At 47.2% G+C, this 15,294-nt stretch overlaps 4 protein-coding genes across 9 annotated transcripts; 3 read left to right on the forward strand and 1 right to left on the reverse strand.

The window, feature by feature from the left end:
* Positions 1–302: 302 nt before the first annotated feature.
* trappc1 (trafficking protein particle complex subunit 1) lies at positions 303–2,335 on the reverse strand. 3 transcript variants are annotated; one of them, XM_049761930.2, is made up of 5 exons: positions 2,222–2,335; positions 1,683–1,781; positions 919–989; positions 588–726; positions 303–510 (listed from the first exon to the last, which is right to left on the reverse strand). In XM_049761930.2, the coding sequence occupies exons 2-5, from the start codon at positions 1,779–1,781 to the stop codon at positions 382–384; spliced, it is 438 nt and encodes a 145-aa protein (XP_049617887.1). In that variant the 5' UTR covers positions 2,222–2,335; the 3' UTR covers positions 303–381. The 3 variants fall into 3 exon arrangements, with proteins under 3 accessions (XP_049617887.1, XP_049617888.1, XP_049617889.1); XM_049761931.1 differs by lacking the exon at positions 2,222–2,335 and adding an exon at positions 2,036–2,215; XM_049761932.1 differs by lacking the exon at positions 2,222–2,335 and adding an exon at positions 1,999–2,215.
* An 81-nt stretch (positions 2,336–2,416) lies between these two features.
* On the forward strand, positions 2,417–6,460 carry LOC125992462 (voltage-gated potassium channel subunit beta-2-like). Of its 4 annotated transcripts, XM_049761538.2 has the most exons (15): positions 2,417–3,480; positions 3,951–4,224; positions 4,429–4,472; positions 4,545–4,582; positions 4,662–4,741; positions 4,812–4,856; positions 4,950–4,994; positions 5,066–5,109; positions 5,210–5,296; positions 5,378–5,463; positions 5,533–5,653; positions 5,715–5,809; positions 5,911–6,031; positions 6,114–6,202; positions 6,295–6,460. In XM_049761538.2, the coding sequence occupies exons 2-15, from the start codon at positions 3,953–3,955 to the stop codon at positions 6,385–6,387; spliced, it is 1,260 nt and encodes a 419-aa protein (XP_049617495.1). In that variant the 5' UTR covers positions 2,417–3,480; positions 3,951–3,952; the 3' UTR covers positions 6,388–6,460. The 4 variants fall into 4 exon arrangements, with proteins under 4 accessions (XP_049617495.1, XP_068507623.1, XP_068507625.1 ...); XM_068651522.1 differs by having other exon boundaries at positions 6,114–6,460; XM_068651524.1 differs by having other exon boundaries at positions 5,587–5,653; positions 6,114–6,460.
* A 633-nt stretch (positions 6,461–7,093) lies between these two features.
* Positions 7,094–9,376, forward strand: slc25a11 (solute carrier family 25 member 11). Its single transcript, XM_049761730.2, has 9 exons — positions 7,094–7,277; positions 7,656–7,808; positions 7,881–7,998; positions 8,074–8,162; positions 8,380–8,470; positions 8,550–8,640; positions 8,705–8,804; positions 8,875–8,926; positions 9,026–9,376. Exons 1-9 carry the CDS (start codon positions 7,213–7,215, stop codon positions 9,179–9,181), a joined length of 915 nt encoding a protein of 304 aa, XP_049617687.1. The 5' UTR covers positions 7,094–7,212; the 3' UTR covers positions 9,182–9,376.
* A 1,247-nt stretch (positions 9,377–10,623) lies between these two features.
* eno3 (enolase 3, (beta, muscle)) lies at positions 10,624–14,256 on the forward strand. The gene is made up of 14 exons (XM_049761577.1): positions 10,624–10,783; positions 11,428–11,517; positions 11,594–11,689; positions 11,758–11,816; positions 12,196–12,265; positions 12,349–12,482; positions 12,608–12,724; positions 12,798–12,903; positions 13,137–13,334; positions 13,416–13,492; positions 13,570–13,694; positions 13,773–13,881; positions 13,965–14,023; positions 14,112–14,256. The coding sequence occupies exons 2-14, from the start codon at positions 11,433–11,435 to the stop codon at positions 14,179–14,181; spliced, it is 1,305 nt and encodes a 434-aa protein (XP_049617534.1). The 5' UTR covers positions 10,624–10,783; positions 11,428–11,432; the 3' UTR covers positions 14,182–14,256.
* Positions 14,257–15,294: the final 1,038 nt, after the last annotated feature.

A 15,294-nucleotide genomic window follows, 5' to 3' on the forward strand; every position in this document is an offset into this window, starting at 1 on the left:
GAGCAATTCTTAAATTAAATTAAGGAAGTAAGCAAAGACGGAAAGAAACAAGTGTATATGAAAGTAAGGCAAGAAAGATGGGTAAATGGAAACAAGGATGCTATGAAAGGAAGGATAGAAAGTATTGAGGAGGGATGGAACGAAAGGAACAAGGATGTATGAATAGAGCAGAGCACCTTTATTTGAATGAATCACAAAAGCATCAAGAAAAATGACGAAAGAAGGATAAGATGAAGTAGGAGAAGTCTCATACTATTATAAATATTATACATATTTTGCATTGTTAAATAAAAGACCCGAAGTTCACAAGTGTCGCACCACTTTAATGCTTGACTCAAACATCCAGCCGCCTCCATCGGAACCCGCAAAATGAGAAACGTGTCAAGTGGTGCGTGGGTTGTAATATGGCAGAGCTCTGATGAAAGCATCCAGTCGTGTGCTGAAGAGATCACTGTCCAACGTGTTACCCAGGACACACGTTGGGTTCTTGACTATGTTCTCCACGTACAGCTGAAACACACACACGTGGGCGCACACGTCATTCACGTGGACGTGTTGGAGTGGATTTGTGTGGCGCGTTTACTGACATTGCTATAGATGTGCTGCAGCGCATCTCGGGCATTGCTCACGGACAGATCGGTGTTCATGACAAACTTGAGTCCACTGGGCGTTTCATAGTAGTGAAGACGATAGCGGCTGGTCTGAAAGGACTGGAAGCCCTCCTTGCTGAAAAGGGGCTAAGGAACATGAGCGTGACGCAGACAATCCGACTGACAGACAGAAGGGCTGTGCTGTAACATTCATGTCCACGTTGTTCAATTTTTCAGCTGGAACTTTACCCCTATAAGGACAAATACCTTGGGAAATTAAATGGGTGACAAACGGACTGACAGACTGACCATGTAGTCCAAAGGATACGAGTCCAAAGGAGACATTTTACTGACGAAGGAGCGGATAGAAAACAGCATGCCGTACATCAGCTTGTACTCCTGCAGGCAAAGCAGTCACTTTCCTTTTTTTTTTTTTTTTAAACTCCATCTTGAAAACAGGATTTGATTTGTCAAACTCAAATCTCTTGTATCACAGTCAACTTGGAATGATTAGAAATGTCATGAATTTATTCTACACCCAAGATTGGGACCATTTCTTAGTACCGTATTTTCCGCATCATGAGGCGCTTCGGGTTGAAGGATACGGACTCAATTCTGGGGGCTTTTCTGTACTTCATCCACACATAGGACCGCATTATAGGGCGCATGCATGCCATGACTTACCGTTAAAAAAAAAAAAAAAAAAAAGTCACGGGAGCAAGACGTAGCGGAAAATACGGTACTATAGAAAAACCATGGTGTTAGCAATTAAATAGATTGCAAATAATTGAATTACATGATTTCATGCTTCAAGTCAATGAACATTGTAGTATTTCTTATGGTGTGCACGCTTTGCCCACCAGGGGGCAGTATAATAATACAAATGATACATAATATAAGCTGCTGTACTTCATTTTTGGCAGCACATAAAGAAAATATCCCTGTATGTTCTGTCTGCATGTAATGGAATGCATGAAATATGTTCAAACTTAGTTTACAGTTTACAACTACCGCGATATTGCTGATTTTACAATTTAGAAAAAGCTGTACATTGGACAACTCGTAAGATAAAAACAAATAGTTCCACTGTACCTCCTCCTTTGAGATACCAGCTTGCTTTTTTCGGTTCCACTCGTTGTAATATAGGCACTTTCCATTTCGGTCGAATATGTACAGGTTATGGACTGTCATCTGAAACACACACCACAAAATAATGATGATTAGAACACCATTCTATCAAATGTTCATTTCAAATACATTGTCTATGGTGCTTTCACTTTTCAGGGGTGTGTAGGTAAACTGCAGCCGAGCAAGCAAATGTTTTTTCTTTGTTTGTTTGTTTTTTAAGTGGGAGAAGAAGCCCCCAAACAAGCACAGGGGTAACATGCAAGATGCAATTCGAACCTACCACCCGAGTGAAACAGACGTGTAAACCACTTATTCACCGTGCATCTGCCACCGACTTCCCAGGTGTACACTCGAAATCTAGTGATTTAAACGGCCAATTCCCCCATTAGTGCGGGCTCGTCGTGGCAGTATTGTTAGAATACAATGTCTTGAAATGTAACAGTGAAACGAAGTGATCTAAAGAAAACCAGGGCGAACATTCAAGAAATGTAATCTGTATTTACCCTGTTTTCATGTTTCGCATGGGACCTCAAACGCAGAGGAACCTGTTCATATGCCTGATTAAAATATCGGCTGCTTATAGCCGTTAGAAAAAGAATATATTTTGAAAAAGCGAAGTTTAATCACCTAAACTATCCAATGAAACATATGTATGTGCGACGTTGGGAAACTAAGATGTATAAATTATTTTACATGAGTGGTGGACGTGGGCGACGTCAACGGGCAACTATACCGGGGCCCTGTTTGAGGCAATATGATGTTGCCTTTGCGATGTAAACATTTCTAAGACGAAACGACCGTTAGAAAGTTACTGTTGGGTTTTACCCCATCACTGCGGGAGGATATGATACGAAACATGTTTAGTGAGACTCTATCTCAGTCACGTTGGTACGAACGTCGGAGTTGTCGCTCTACTAGTGTCCAGCAGGTGGCGGCAGATCATTGTCGACCTAAGCAGCGTTCACACAAGAAGCATAAACGGACGGCCTGGTGACGTCATTGACCCGTTTACGAACCTAACAAGACAGCCTGATAAACTAACCGAGTTCCAGGCGCAAACGAAAGATTCTGGGTGCAAATCCAACCTTTGCATTAAAGTGAATTGAAGACTCTAAATTGCCCATGAGTGTCGATAGTACGTGGCCTGTGATTGAGTAGTGGTGATCAGTCACACTAAGTCAACTGTAATTGGCTCCAAATGACTTGAGGACAAGCAACAAAAAATGGATGGTTGGAAGGCTTAAGCAAAATTCACCTATGTGTATCAAGAGTTTGGATAATAGAGGCTGTTTTTTCTACACTAATCTCCTTAAAGTTGTTTATCACTTGAGGAAAAACGGTATAGAAATCTGATTGATGGCCTGAGCAAAAGTGACCCATGGTTTAGCTCATGTGTCGAGAAATATTTTGAGAGGTTAAAATCGCAACGAATGCACCTGAAAGACTCTCAAAACAGGAAAAACCAAATCATGTGTCCTCCATTCAAGGTCATCATGGATTGTGAGCTAGTCTGGCCTTACCGGGGTCAGACGCCACAGCTGTAACCACATATGATGGGGAGAGGGGGTAAGGATTAGGATGATCAAATCAAAAAGTGGGCAAGTGTCCACGTGTGCCATCTGTACACAGGCCCTAGTATTTTGGCATTTTTTTTTATTATTAATCAGGATATGTGAACCGTGATAGGTCGGATTAGTGCGAAGGCTTAGTATAAAATCATGCGAACCCGCGGGTGGATAAAGGTGGACGGACGGACAACCAGGTAGTGAAATGTACTAGTTTGTCGCTAGCGTTTGCATCGTTAGTTACAGCATTGTCAGCTCATGTTGCTTTTTAGCATTTATATAATGTCGGTCGATGGTTGCTAGCGACGTGACGAAAGAGTCCGGTAGAAGTCAGGTATGCGTTAACAAAGCTAACTTCAGAAACTAACATTACGTGAAAGTTAGCATCAAAGCTAAGTTTAGAAGCTAACCTTGATAGTTAACATTAGAGGTCAAGTTAGAAGGTAGTTTCGGAATCTAACATTGGATGGTAACGTTAGAGCAATGTAACACTGAGGAAGCTAACATTAAGGCTAACTTTCAAAGGAACAAAGATTTGGAATGTAAATTTCAAAGGAACTTTGGAAGTTACATTCCAACTCTTAGTCTGGAAGCTAACTGCAGAAACTAATTTTGAAGCTCATTTCAGTCACCAATGTTAGCGGTAATGTTAGCGCTCCTTTTCCAGCCATGTTTGCAAGCCGGGCCCCAGCCACGGTGGGAAAAGGCGCCAAGTTTTCTGTGGAAGAGCTGTATGGTTTCACCAAGAAGCCCAAGGTTGCCAGAGGACATTGTGGCAAAGCGGACAAAGCAGACAGCAGGAAGGATGTGAAGGAGAAAGAAGAATCGATGCTGGCGTCTCACATTCTGGAGGCGGCCAAGAAGGTGATGGAGAGGCGGCGGCTGGAAATCTACATGAGGGAGTGTGACGTCACCATGGAGGACAGCGACATGCCCTACAGGTGAGTGAACATGCCCACAGCACCTCCACTTCGGTCTGTTGGCTGTCATGGTCACAAATCATTTTAATCAACTATTCCCCTGAAATGATGAACCAACCAAAGAGTTATTCAAATCAAGTTGTATTTTTTGCTTCTTTTCTGAGATTCACTCAATTTCTCCCGATGCCAAAGACACAATGTTAACATTGTTTGGTCTTTTTCCAGATATCTTGGAAAAACTGGACTCAGAGTGTCCTGTTTGGGACTCGGTGAATACACACACACACAGACACACACACGCACACACATACACTGACTTCTATGCTTATTTCTCTTCACAGGAACGTGGGTCACGTTTGGCTCTCAGATCTCAGATGAGGTGTGGGTGTGAGCATTTTTTGTGATTACGTCACAAACGTTCTCCTTGAACGCGTGCGTGCGTGTGTGTGTGTGCGTAGATGGCAGACAGTCTAATGACGTTGGCATACGACAATGGCATCAACTTGTTTGACACGGCTGAGATCTACGCCTCTGGCAGGTACATTGCACACCAGGTGTGTGTGTGTGTGTGTCTGGGATGGAATCATGCAACCATGTGTGTATTCCAGGGCTGAGACAACTTTGGGAAACATACTCGAGAAGAAAAGCTGGAGGTATAGTGAGCATAATTATGAAGAAATGACATACGTGTCCCCCTTGTTGTTGATGCTGTGATTGTTGTTGTTGTTGTTGTTGTTGTTGAACAGGCGGTCCAGCTATGTGGTGACCACAAAAATCTACTGGGGAGGACAGTGAGTATGATAGACGGCCCCACACAGCCACTAGACAAACTCAGATGTTGACTTTACGTTGCATTTTGCAGGGCCGAGACAGAGCGGGGGCTGTCGCGGAAACACATCATTGAAGGTAGAAGCACACGCACACACCTAAGAGACAAACACAAGCTTTGAAGAATTGAAAGCGACATAGCAGAAGTTAAATATGTGTGTGTTTGTGTGTGTTTAAGGACTGCGCGGTTCTCTGGCCAGGCTGAAGCTGGACTATGTCGACATCGTCTTTGCCAACAGAAACGACGTCAACTCGCCCATGGAGGGTTCGGTAGCGCACTTGACAGCTAATGCTATGATGCTAACATTAGCACACTAACACAGATCTGTGACGTATGTCTACGCAGAGGTGGTGCGAGCTATGACATTTGTGATCAACCAGGGCATGGCCATGTACTGGGGCACCTCACGCTGGAATGCGATGGAGATCATGGTAAACTCCATCTGGACCTTGAAACCTTTGTGTGCTACAAGGATGTCTTGCGTGTGTGCGGTCTTACAGGAAGCGTACTCCATCGCTCGACAGTTTAATCTAATTCCTCCGGTGTGTGAGCAGGCCGAGTATCACTACTTCCAGCGAGACAAAGTGGAACTACACTTGCCAGAACTTTACCACAAGATTGGTACCAAAACACACACGCCTACAGAGACCCACACGCACCCAGCTAATGTGACGTATTTTAGGAGTCGGGGCCATGACTTGGTCACCTTTAGCCTGCGGAATGCTCACAGGAAAATACAACGGTGGCATTCCTCAACGCTCTAGAGCGGCCATGAAGGTGCGCATACAAAACAACCATCATCACAATGATTTATCAGTATTATCGTCTCAAACAGGCGTCTGTTGCCATGGTGAGCATTCGAGCACATGCATGTGCAGGGTCACGGGTGGCTCAAAGAGCGTCTCTGCAGTGACGAGGGGAAGCAGCAGTTGAGTAAAGTCAAGGAGCTCTCCCTGCTGGCGGACAGGCTCGAGTGCACCCCCGCTCAGCTTGCAATCGGTACAAGCGCACATGGAAAGGCACACGCAAATAAACAGCACATAAGTGCGACGTAGTAAAAGTCCAACTTTGTGTGTGACAGCCTGGTGTCTGCGCAGTGACGGCGTCAGTTCAGTTCTACTGGGCGTCTCCAACACAGAGCAGCTGATGGAGAATCTCAGCTCCATCCAGGTAACCCGCGGCCAAAACAAGCAAGCAATCAGACGCCGGCTGCATCACCGAGGGCCAAGTAATCACACTCGGAGCGATTCCCTCGCTTACAGGTCATGTCCCTGCTGACTCCAGCCCTCATCGCAGAGATGGACGAGTTGCTAGGCAACAAGCCCCGGAAGCCTAAAAAGGAGGCAAAGATCTAAGAAGCAGTGTTTAAAGTGACCCCGATGACAATTAACAACATTTCCCATTTGACAAATAAAATCAATTAGTTTATGTTATTGTCGAATGAACTTTTGTACAAACTCCCCAGACAGTACACACAAGGACAGGGGACTCACACATACGAACGCGGGTACCTTTTGTAAGTTCTACGTATGTTCGTTGTTACACTTTCTCCAACTATCCGCAAGATGGGAGCATTGCATTGTATTTAGAACGTGCCACTTAAGAGTTTTATTTTTACCAACGGTACCTTTTAAATTGTGTTACAATGAAATAATAACTCATCGTGTTTTCTAGGCTTCACGAACCGGTTTCCCCATTGACGACTCAGAGTTTTGCTCGAACATGAACGAGCAGCGCCCCTCGCGTTCTCAACCAATGAGCGTCGACATGGAACGTTAACAACTCACTTTACAAACGAAAAAAAAAATCTCAAACAGCTTTAAAAAAAAGATTTGAATTTAACTTCTGTGGCTGTTTCTGCCAATATCACCGAGCTTCGATTCGAACTAAACGTTCAGGTGTTTTTTCTCGTTGACGTCAGTGATCGGTTCTTATTTCCGAGCTACACTGAAGGTAACTGCATGTTCGGAGCTATTATGGTAAGGCTACTGATTGGTCCGCTGCCCGAACAAGCGTTCGGAATCATTCGGCTACAACTGCTGATTGGCCTGTCGCATCATGTGACCCGCCGTGCCTCTTCAGTGTCACCTTGGCCCCGGCTGCTGCAGGTGACTGTCCGGCCCACAGGCAGGCACAAAGACAGGAAGGGAGTCGGGAATCGGAATCGGAGCGGGCCAACCATGACGTCTCCGAAGAGCAAGACGTCTCCGAAGGCCATCAAGTTCCTCTTCGGAGGCTTGGCCGGGTAAGCGGCACCGCTTGCTGACCAGATTAGCCTGCTAACAGCTAGCAACCGGGCTCTTTAGCCAGCTAGCAGCCTCCAGTCCCAGTTTATCGATTATCTTTGAACTCACCGTGTCTGACTGATAGTTTTTTCAACCCAAACCCATCTTTATGGGCAATAAAGAGCGACCTGTACATTAGTTACTTTATCTGCAAGAACCCTCAATAATGTTGAAAAAAAAAACAAGTCCAGCTATGTTGGAAATGGTTCAGCCGGTTTTGAGAAAACTGCTGAAACAAAGCCAACTTTTATGAACGCCAGATTAACTGTGTGTGTTTTTTTTTGTGCTTGTGTGTGCCTGTCCCTGCGTGCGTGCATGTTTGTCTGTGTGGTATATAGGATGGGCGCTACAGTTTTCGTGCAGCCCTTGGACCTAGTGAAGAACCGCATGCAGCTGAGTGGTCAGGGCACCAAGGCTCGAGAATATAAAACCAGCTTCCACGCACTCGCCTCCATCTTGAAGAATGAGGGCATCAGTGGCATCTACACTGGGTAGGCCGCCATGACCTTTCGCCCTCCTGTCTAGTGGCTTAATGCCCACTGCATGTGTGTCCGTCGTCTCAGTCTGTCTGCAGGTTTGCTACGCCAAGCCACCTACACCACCACCCGACTTGGCATCTATACCATCTTGTTCGAGAAGATGACCTCGGCCGATGGTCGCCCGCCAAACTTCTTCCTCAAGGTGTCCAACGCCTCCTTCTCCCTCACCTCCCACCAAATAAAGCTACTCTTATGCTAACCTGTGCACCCCCTGCAGGCGCTGATCGGGATGACAGCTGGCGCAACAGGGGCGTTCGTGGGCACGCCGGCCGAAGTGGCTCTCATCCGGATGACGGCCGACGGCCGGTGAGGGTCACGCCATCATACCACCGCCACTACTACCTCTTGTGTACATCCCTACGATGTCATCATATGTCACTAGTTCTTCATATGGGACCACTACATCATTGACGCGTGACTAAATCATACTTCCCGACTCCATCATTCACATGTCACAGCAACACAGGGGATGGAGTGTGATTGCGCAATTGTGGCATTCTCTCAAATGACATCATGCGTGCAGACTTCCCGCTGACCAGCGACGAGGGTACACCAACGTGTTTAACGCCCTGGCTCGGATCATGCGTGAAGAGGGCGTCACTACGCTGTGGAGGGTGAGCGCCTTACATGCTTGCAACATTTGTCTTCATGTTCTGGCTCACTAGAGTCAATTTTTTTTTTTTTTTTTAAAAGGGGTGCATTCCCACCATGGCTCGGGCGGTGGTGGTCAACGCCGCCCAGCTGGCATCTTACTCACAGTCCAAACAGGCGCTGCTAGACTCGGGTAAACTCACAAACGTGCACACAAACTTACATTCATCCACTCACTTGCCTCTTGTGCCCTTTAGGCTACTTTGGTGATGACATCCTGTGTCATTTCTGCGCCAGTATGATCAGTGGCCTGGTCACCACGGCGGCGTCCATGCCTGTCGACATAGTGAAGACAAGGTGAGGGAGACCCCCGGTGGTCGCTGGACTGAGCCGCGCCTCTCACTGCCGCCCTGATTGTCTTTTATAGGATTCAGAATATGAGGATGATTGATGGCAAACCCGAGTACAAAAACGGACTGGTGAGTCTGCGCCGGGAAGATGATCCACTAAACATTCCAAAACTTTCTCAAATGGTGAAACAAACCCAGGTGTGAGCTCTGGTGTGCTCTGACCTGTAGGAGGTGCTGATGCGCGTGGTGGGCAAGGAGGGCTTCTTCTCATTGTGGAAAGGCTTCACGCCGTACTACGCTCGCCTCGGACCGCACACCGTGCTCACCTTCATCTTCCTGGAGCAGATGAACCGCCTGTACAAGACCCACGTGCTAGACCGCTAGCACACACGGACAGAGACAGACGCACACATGCGCACACACACTCACGGGTGTTATAATTCTATTCTTTTTGTAAAAAGAAAGGAACATATGAGGATTTAGGTCATGGATTAGAGCTTTCTGTCACTTACAAGAGTGACCATGGTCACAGATGCTGAATATGATAAGCAGGGCCCCATTAAAAACTTTGGGACAGTTGGTTGGACTTGGTTGGTGTCGCAAACACAGAACCATACACACATACAGAGACACATGCCAACAGACAGGGACGCACAAAAACATACTTTGAAACTTCCAGACGGACACAGAAACAAACAAACACGCAAACAGACAACAAACCAAGGGAACACAAACATGAAGACACGCACTAATACAAACAGAGGCACATACACACAGAGGGGGAAAACAAAAGTTGGGCTTCACACAGACACACACAAATGTGAAGCCCAACAGGACGTACAAGGAGACAGATGGGAAAAAAACTGACAACATCCAAGACATGCAGAGAAACGCATTGTCACACAAACGTGGAGACACAGAGTGAAATAAACTCACAAACACACATTTACAGAGATGCACAAAGACAAACAAAATGCGAGAGAGACGATGCCCCCACACACAAAAATGGAGACAGACACATGGACAGTAAAGAGGTCATGTGACACTGAATACATGATGACAGCACTCAAAGCGTGGACGACTACAACTGTTACACAACAGTGCCGCCGATGTAGCGTAGCCGTCCGCAGTCATGAACGTCTGTTCTCGACTGTGCTCTAATCTGCATTGCCACACTCTGGACTGGACAACCAGTCGCAACACACGTCAAGACAAAACCGTTGAGCACGCATCCAGGAAGGTCACAGCCCGGATTCAAACTCAGGGCCAGACAATTGCGAGGCAGACGTGCCTGCCACTTGGGCGCCAAGCCGACCAGTCCTTAAGATTATTTCTATTTCTGCTCCCCGCCGCTAAAGGTGAATGGAAAGGTTAAAGTGTGTGTGTGGCTGTGTGACTGACCTTTGCTTGAAGGCTGAGCGTTTCACATTTCTCCTTTAAATGAACTCTGACCTTCTCTTGCGCTGCGCCAGGGACCGTCAAACTGTTACACACGCACACACTGTAAAATGTCACTTTTTGTAACAGCAATGGAACAAATGTTGGTTTAGTGAATGTGTTACTTAACATCCCTGCCCAGCTAAGTAACCGTTGTTACAACTGATGATGAAGACCAATTCAAGCAAGCTGGCAATTTGTTGCATCATGTGACCGTCGTGACCCATTGCCACACACACATCAGTATCGCACACGCTTGCACATACACACGTTCACTAACACTGACACACATCACACACCTTAGTCTTTCTCTCACACGTTATGTAGTGTGACACACCATATAGTCAAAGACATACACGGAGATGTCAGCCACAAAAATTTCCACGTGCTCCCTTGGCCTCAGGCTGGGCCCGCCCCCCCAGCCGGCGAGGTCCATAAAGGGCCTCTTGTTGCCCCCCTTGTGGGACACTTCCTCGTGGCCGTGGGACACTTCATCTCCGCTCGGACAAAGCACCCGCACCAGCAGCCCCCCCACTGAAGACAGCTGAGGTAGGCCCCCCCCATCCCTCCACGTCCCTTCCACTTGTGCTTTTCTTTTGTCATTTGTGAGCGACCTTCAGCACAAGGTCAAAGTTGAGGCAAACAGGAAGTAAGGACAAGGTCCAGAGGGATGAGCAAACTTTGGAGCTAAAGGCCCACATTTGACTGAGAAAACAATGTCACTCCTAGATTAGAGTAAAAAATACATAATGTGAATTGAAAAAAAAACAATTCATGCTGTTGTATTGTTGCTAACTAATCAAACCATATTTAACTAAACAATTATTTAATAAGGGTAAAAACATGCAAATTACTGAATTCACAAAATTGCTTTGTACATGTCAAATTATTTATTGTTTAGTAGTTTATCAACAATAAGGGAAATACTGCTCAGTGAATGTAAGAAAAATATTTAAAGATATTTCACTATCATAGAATAGCTTGCCAACTATTTCCTGCAAAAGCTTGGAAGTTAGCAAAGTGCCAAATGCTTAGCTCACTGAAATGATTAGAGAAGGTCACGGTATTTATAGCGCAAATACTTCTGTAGAGTATTGCCCCCCCCACCCCCCCTCAAAACACTCATGCTGATTCTGATTGGCTGGAGGGAACGGGGATGTTTAAGTGATACATGCACTATTTCTCATCCACAGACAAGATGTCCATCACAAAGATCCACGCTCGGGAGATTCTCGACTCCAGAGGGAACCCCACAGTGGAAGTGGACCTGTGGACCGCCAAGGGTGAGGGCCTAGCCTAGCCTAGCTAAGCGTAGGTGAGCATAGCGGTCACAAAGACTCAAGCGTCTGTTCTCCCTAGGTCACTTTAGAGCAGCGGTCCCCAGCGGCGCCTCCACTGGCGTCCACGAGGCCCTGGAGCTGCGAGATGGCGACAAGAGTCGCTACCTGGGCAAAGGTATGCCTCTGTTGGCGCCCTTCCCCACATGGTTGCGACATTCATTATTTGTTTTGTTTGCTTTTTAGGGACCTTGAAGGCCGTGGAGCATGTCAACAAGGACATCGCCCCCCAGCTTATTGCAAAGGTTAATACAGCCGAGCCTTGGGATACAACTGACCCTACTTGAGTTTTTCAAGAGCTGTAAATTAGAATGACTGACATTCTAGTTAGCATCAATAGTTTTTTTTTTCAATAGTTGCATAAAGTACAATATTAGAGTGCTATTCTTCTTTATTAAAAAATGGGGGGGCTGGAACCGATTAATGGCATTTCCATTCATTTCAATGGGGAAAGATGATTTGAGTTACAAGGGTTCTGATTTACGAGCATGGTCAGGGAAATAATCAAACTCGTAACTCAAGGCACCGCTGTTTAGTGCAGATTCACAGTTTACGATTCGTGTGTAATAGGAAAGTAGTACCTGTTTTTTTGCACTAAGCGGATGCCTGCTCCATTCATTACAGAACTTCAGCGTTGTTGAGCAGGAGAAGATCGACAACTTCATGTTGGAGTTGGACGGCACAGAGAACAAATGTGAGTCCGTCCATCTGTCCGTTTGTGTGTCTCAGGCTTCTTGGTCTGCGTCTGACCTGTCCATCGCCCGTCTGTCTCCGCAGCTAAGTTTGGCGCCAACGCCATCTTGGGCGTGTCACTGGCCGTCTGCAAGGCGGGTGCCGCCGAGAAGGGGGTCCCTCTCTACCGCCACATCGCCGACCTGGCCGGACACAAGGACGTCATTCTTCCCGTTCCCGTCAGTAGTAGATAAACATTCCTAAGACAGTGGTTACACAAGTGCATCATAGTTGTTCAACTAGTGTGCGTAAATGTCAGTCAGTGGTGGGAAGTCATCTTATGAGATGTGCGTGTCGCCGGCAGGCATTCAACGTGATCAACGGGGGCAGTCACGCCGGGAACAAGCTGGCCATGCAGGAGTTCATGATCCTGCCGGTGGGCGCCGCCAACTTCCACGAGGCCATGAGGATTGGTGCCGAGGTAAGCCTGTTTTTTTTTTTTTTTTTAGGTGGCTTGACGCCAACGTTTTAGTCACCCGTCTTCTGTCCTGCAGGTCTACCACAACCTGAAGAACGTCATCAAAGCCAAGTACGGCAAGGACGCCACCAACGTGGGTGATGAGGGAGGCTTTGCGCCCAACATCCTGGAGAACAACGAAGGTGAGACGCCAGCGCTACGTCATCATCAATGCACGCAAAACTTGTTTTTTGCTGGGATGCGTCACTACGTCGGCCATTTTGAATGTGCCAGATATGCACTTAAACTTAATGCACGTTAACTCACTTAATTTCACGCACTTCAGTCTCTCTCACTTGAGCACACTTAACAGTATCCCTCTCTAATCTCTGTGCTCGTGACATGTTGATGACATCATCATCATCACGGGTGGCAGCTCTGGAACTGTTGAAGACGGCCATTGAGAAGGCCGGCTACCCGGACAAGATCATCATCGGTATGGACGTGGCGGCGTCCGAGTTCTTCCGTGCCGGAAAGTACGACCTGGACTTTAAGTCGCCCGACGACCCCTCCAGACATATCAGTGGCGAGAAGCTCGGCGACTTGTACCGCAGCTTCATTAAGAACTACCCCGGTGGGCTACAAAAAAAAAAACCCAAAAAAACCAGTGAGGTGGCTAACAGCTAGGCGGCTAACCTTTGCCTTTTCTCACCAGTCCAGTCTATCGAGGACCCGTTTGACCAGGACGACTGGGAGCAGTGGGCCAAGTTCACGTCCTCCGTGGACATCCAGGTGATTGCGGCTGTCTGGCATCACACACCCACAAACACGTCCACCTTTGCGCTCGAGCTAAGACAGCAACCCATCAGATCGTAGGCGACGACCTGACGGTGACCAATCCCAAGAGGATCCAACAGGCGGTGGACAAGAAGGCCTGCAACTGCCTGCTTCTCAAAGTCAACCAGATCGGCTCTGTCACCGAGTCCATTCGCGCGTAAGACGCTGGCTTACTTGTCTGTCTGCCTGTGTATGTGTGTGTGTCTGGCCTCACCTTTGAGTGTGTGTATGCCAGGTGCAAGCTGGCTCAGAGCAGCGGCTGGGGCGTGATGGTCAGCCATCGTTCCGGAGAGACCGAGGATACGTTCATTTCCGACTTGGTGGTCGGACTCTGCACTGGACAGGTCACACACAAAATATGCAAAAAGCATCAAGATGGACGACAAAAGGCTTCATATGTAACAACCTGTATGTGCATGTGCTGCAGATCAAGACCGGCGCCCCCTGCAGGTCCGAGCGTCTGGCCAAATACAATCAGCTGATGAGGTTAGCACTTCCTGGTTTCCGTTCTAGTTTACTTCCTAGCTTCGTTCCACCCACCCGCCTCCTCATTGCCGTGTGCCCCCCTCCCCAGGATCGAGGAGGAGCTGGGAGACAAGGCCAAGTTCGCCGGGAAGGACTTCCGCCACCCCAAGGTCAACTGAGGCCCCGGCCACTGTTTTCTACAGAAGACAAAACAGCAATAACAACAATAAAAACAATGAAAAACCAAAATATAACAGCACCAAGTCAATAACACACACACACGCCTCCGTGACGTCAACATGGAAGTTTGGGTGAAGGCTGCCGGTTGCTTGGCGATGAGCAGCAGCCATGTGACAAGACATCATCAAAGACAAAACCATTGCCATCAATGTCCATGTCCAAGTGTGTGTGTGTGGAGAGAGAGAGAGAGAAAGAGTGAGGGGCGAGAGAAAGACGGGAAAGAGAGAGAATGAGAGAGAAGGACAAAAAATAATTTTTGTTGCAAATTTGATTTTAAAAAGTCAATGATTTACTTTTTTTCTCATTTTAGTATTGAATAGTGTTTGGTTTTGGCTTCAATCTCACCGGAGAAAACTGCATTATGAGGTATTGTGTGTAGATTTTAAGGGAATAAGGAGGCTGTAGCGTGTGCGTGTGCGTGTACGTGTGTGTGTGTGTACGGCAACTCTACTATATATTGCTAACACACACAATAGCACATCAATCACAAGGTAAAAAGGCCCATCAGTGTGAGTGTGTGTAATGACGTCAATCTGCTGAAAGGGGTCCAAGACAAAAAAGAGGCGGGGTGGTTCGTTAGCCGCACCTTTGGGTCAGCACTATGTGAACGTCCGGCGCGCTGCTTCCCCCCCTCCTGAGCCCCTCCCGCAGAAAATATTTCACCGGGACCATCCGGTCGCCGCGGTGACACTTTACGAGGGGGCGGGACGCAAAGTCCAGGGGTCACCGTGTGGATAAAAGTGATGATGAAGAAGAACGCGGACCTGTTGGTAACCAACGATTTTTCCCACAAGAACCTAGATGGAGGTGACACGTGCAAGTGAAATGTCCTGGGGTGTGTATCAGAACGCGCGTTTGTCTGGACGAGCCCTTCGAAAGGCCGACAACGGATGAATCTATTTGCGAACGGTCGGTGAGCAGCCCATCAATCATCATACCGTAACATGCATGGTTGTGGAATGAACATGCATGTAAAGTTCACTCAAAACTCAAATTTGTCCATAGGTGCAAATGCAAATGGATGTTTGTCTATAAACATCTTGTGATTGGCT

The sequence above is a fragment of the Syngnathus scovelli genome, chromosome 1 (assembly GCF_024217435.2).
Source record: "Syngnathus scovelli strain Florida chromosome 1, RoL_Ssco_1.2, whole genome shotgun sequence".
Classification (NCBI taxonomy): Eukaryota; Metazoa; Chordata; class Actinopteri; order Syngnathiformes; family Syngnathidae; genus Syngnathus; species Syngnathus scovelli.

Coding starts and splice junctions, on each gene's coding strand:
- trappc1 (XM_049761930.2), bottom strand. CDS start 1,781: ATGACAGTCCATAACCTGTACATATTCGACCGAAATGGAAAGTGCCTA. Junction 727..918: donor AAAATGTCTCCTTTGGACTC/GTATCCTTTGGA, acceptor GCCCCTTTTCAG/CAAGGAGGGCTTCCAGTCCT. Junction 511..587: donor TGCAGCACATCTATAGCAAT/GTCAGTAAACGC, acceptor TGTGTGTTTCAG/CTGTACGTGGAGAACATAGT.
- LOC125992462 (XM_068651521.1), top strand. CDS start 3,953: ATGTTTGCAAGCCGGGCCCCAGCCACGGTGGGAAAAGGCGCCAAGTTT. Junction 5,654..5,714: donor AGAACTTTACCACAAGATTG/GTACCAAAACAC, acceptor GACGTATTTTAG/GAGTCGGGGCCATGACTTGG. Junction 6,032..6,113: donor CCCCGCTCAGCTTGCAATCG/GTACAAGCGCAC, acceptor TGTGTGTGACAG/CCTGGTGTCTGCGCAGTGAC.
- slc25a11 (XM_049761730.2), top strand. CDS start 7,213: ATGACGTCTCCGAAGAGCAAGACGTCTCCGAAGGCCATCAAGTTCCTC. Junction 8,641..8,704: donor ACAGGCGCTGCTAGACTCGG/GTAAACTCACAA, acceptor TGTGCCCTTTAG/GCTACTTTGGTGATGACATC. Junction 8,805..8,874: donor GTCGACATAGTGAAGACAAG/GTGAGGGAGACC, acceptor TGTCTTTTATAG/GATTCAGAATATGAGGATGA.
- eno3 (XM_049761577.1), top strand. CDS start 11,433: ATGTCCATCACAAAGATCCACGCTCGGGAGATTCTCGACTCCAGAGGG. Junction 12,266..12,348: donor GGACGGCACAGAGAACAAAT/GTGAGTCCGTCC, acceptor CTGTCTCCGCAG/CTAAGTTTGGCGCCAACGCC. Junction 12,725..12,797: donor CCATGAGGATTGGTGCCGAG/GTAAGCCTGTTT, acceptor TCTGTCCTGCAG/GTCTACCACAACCTGAAGAA.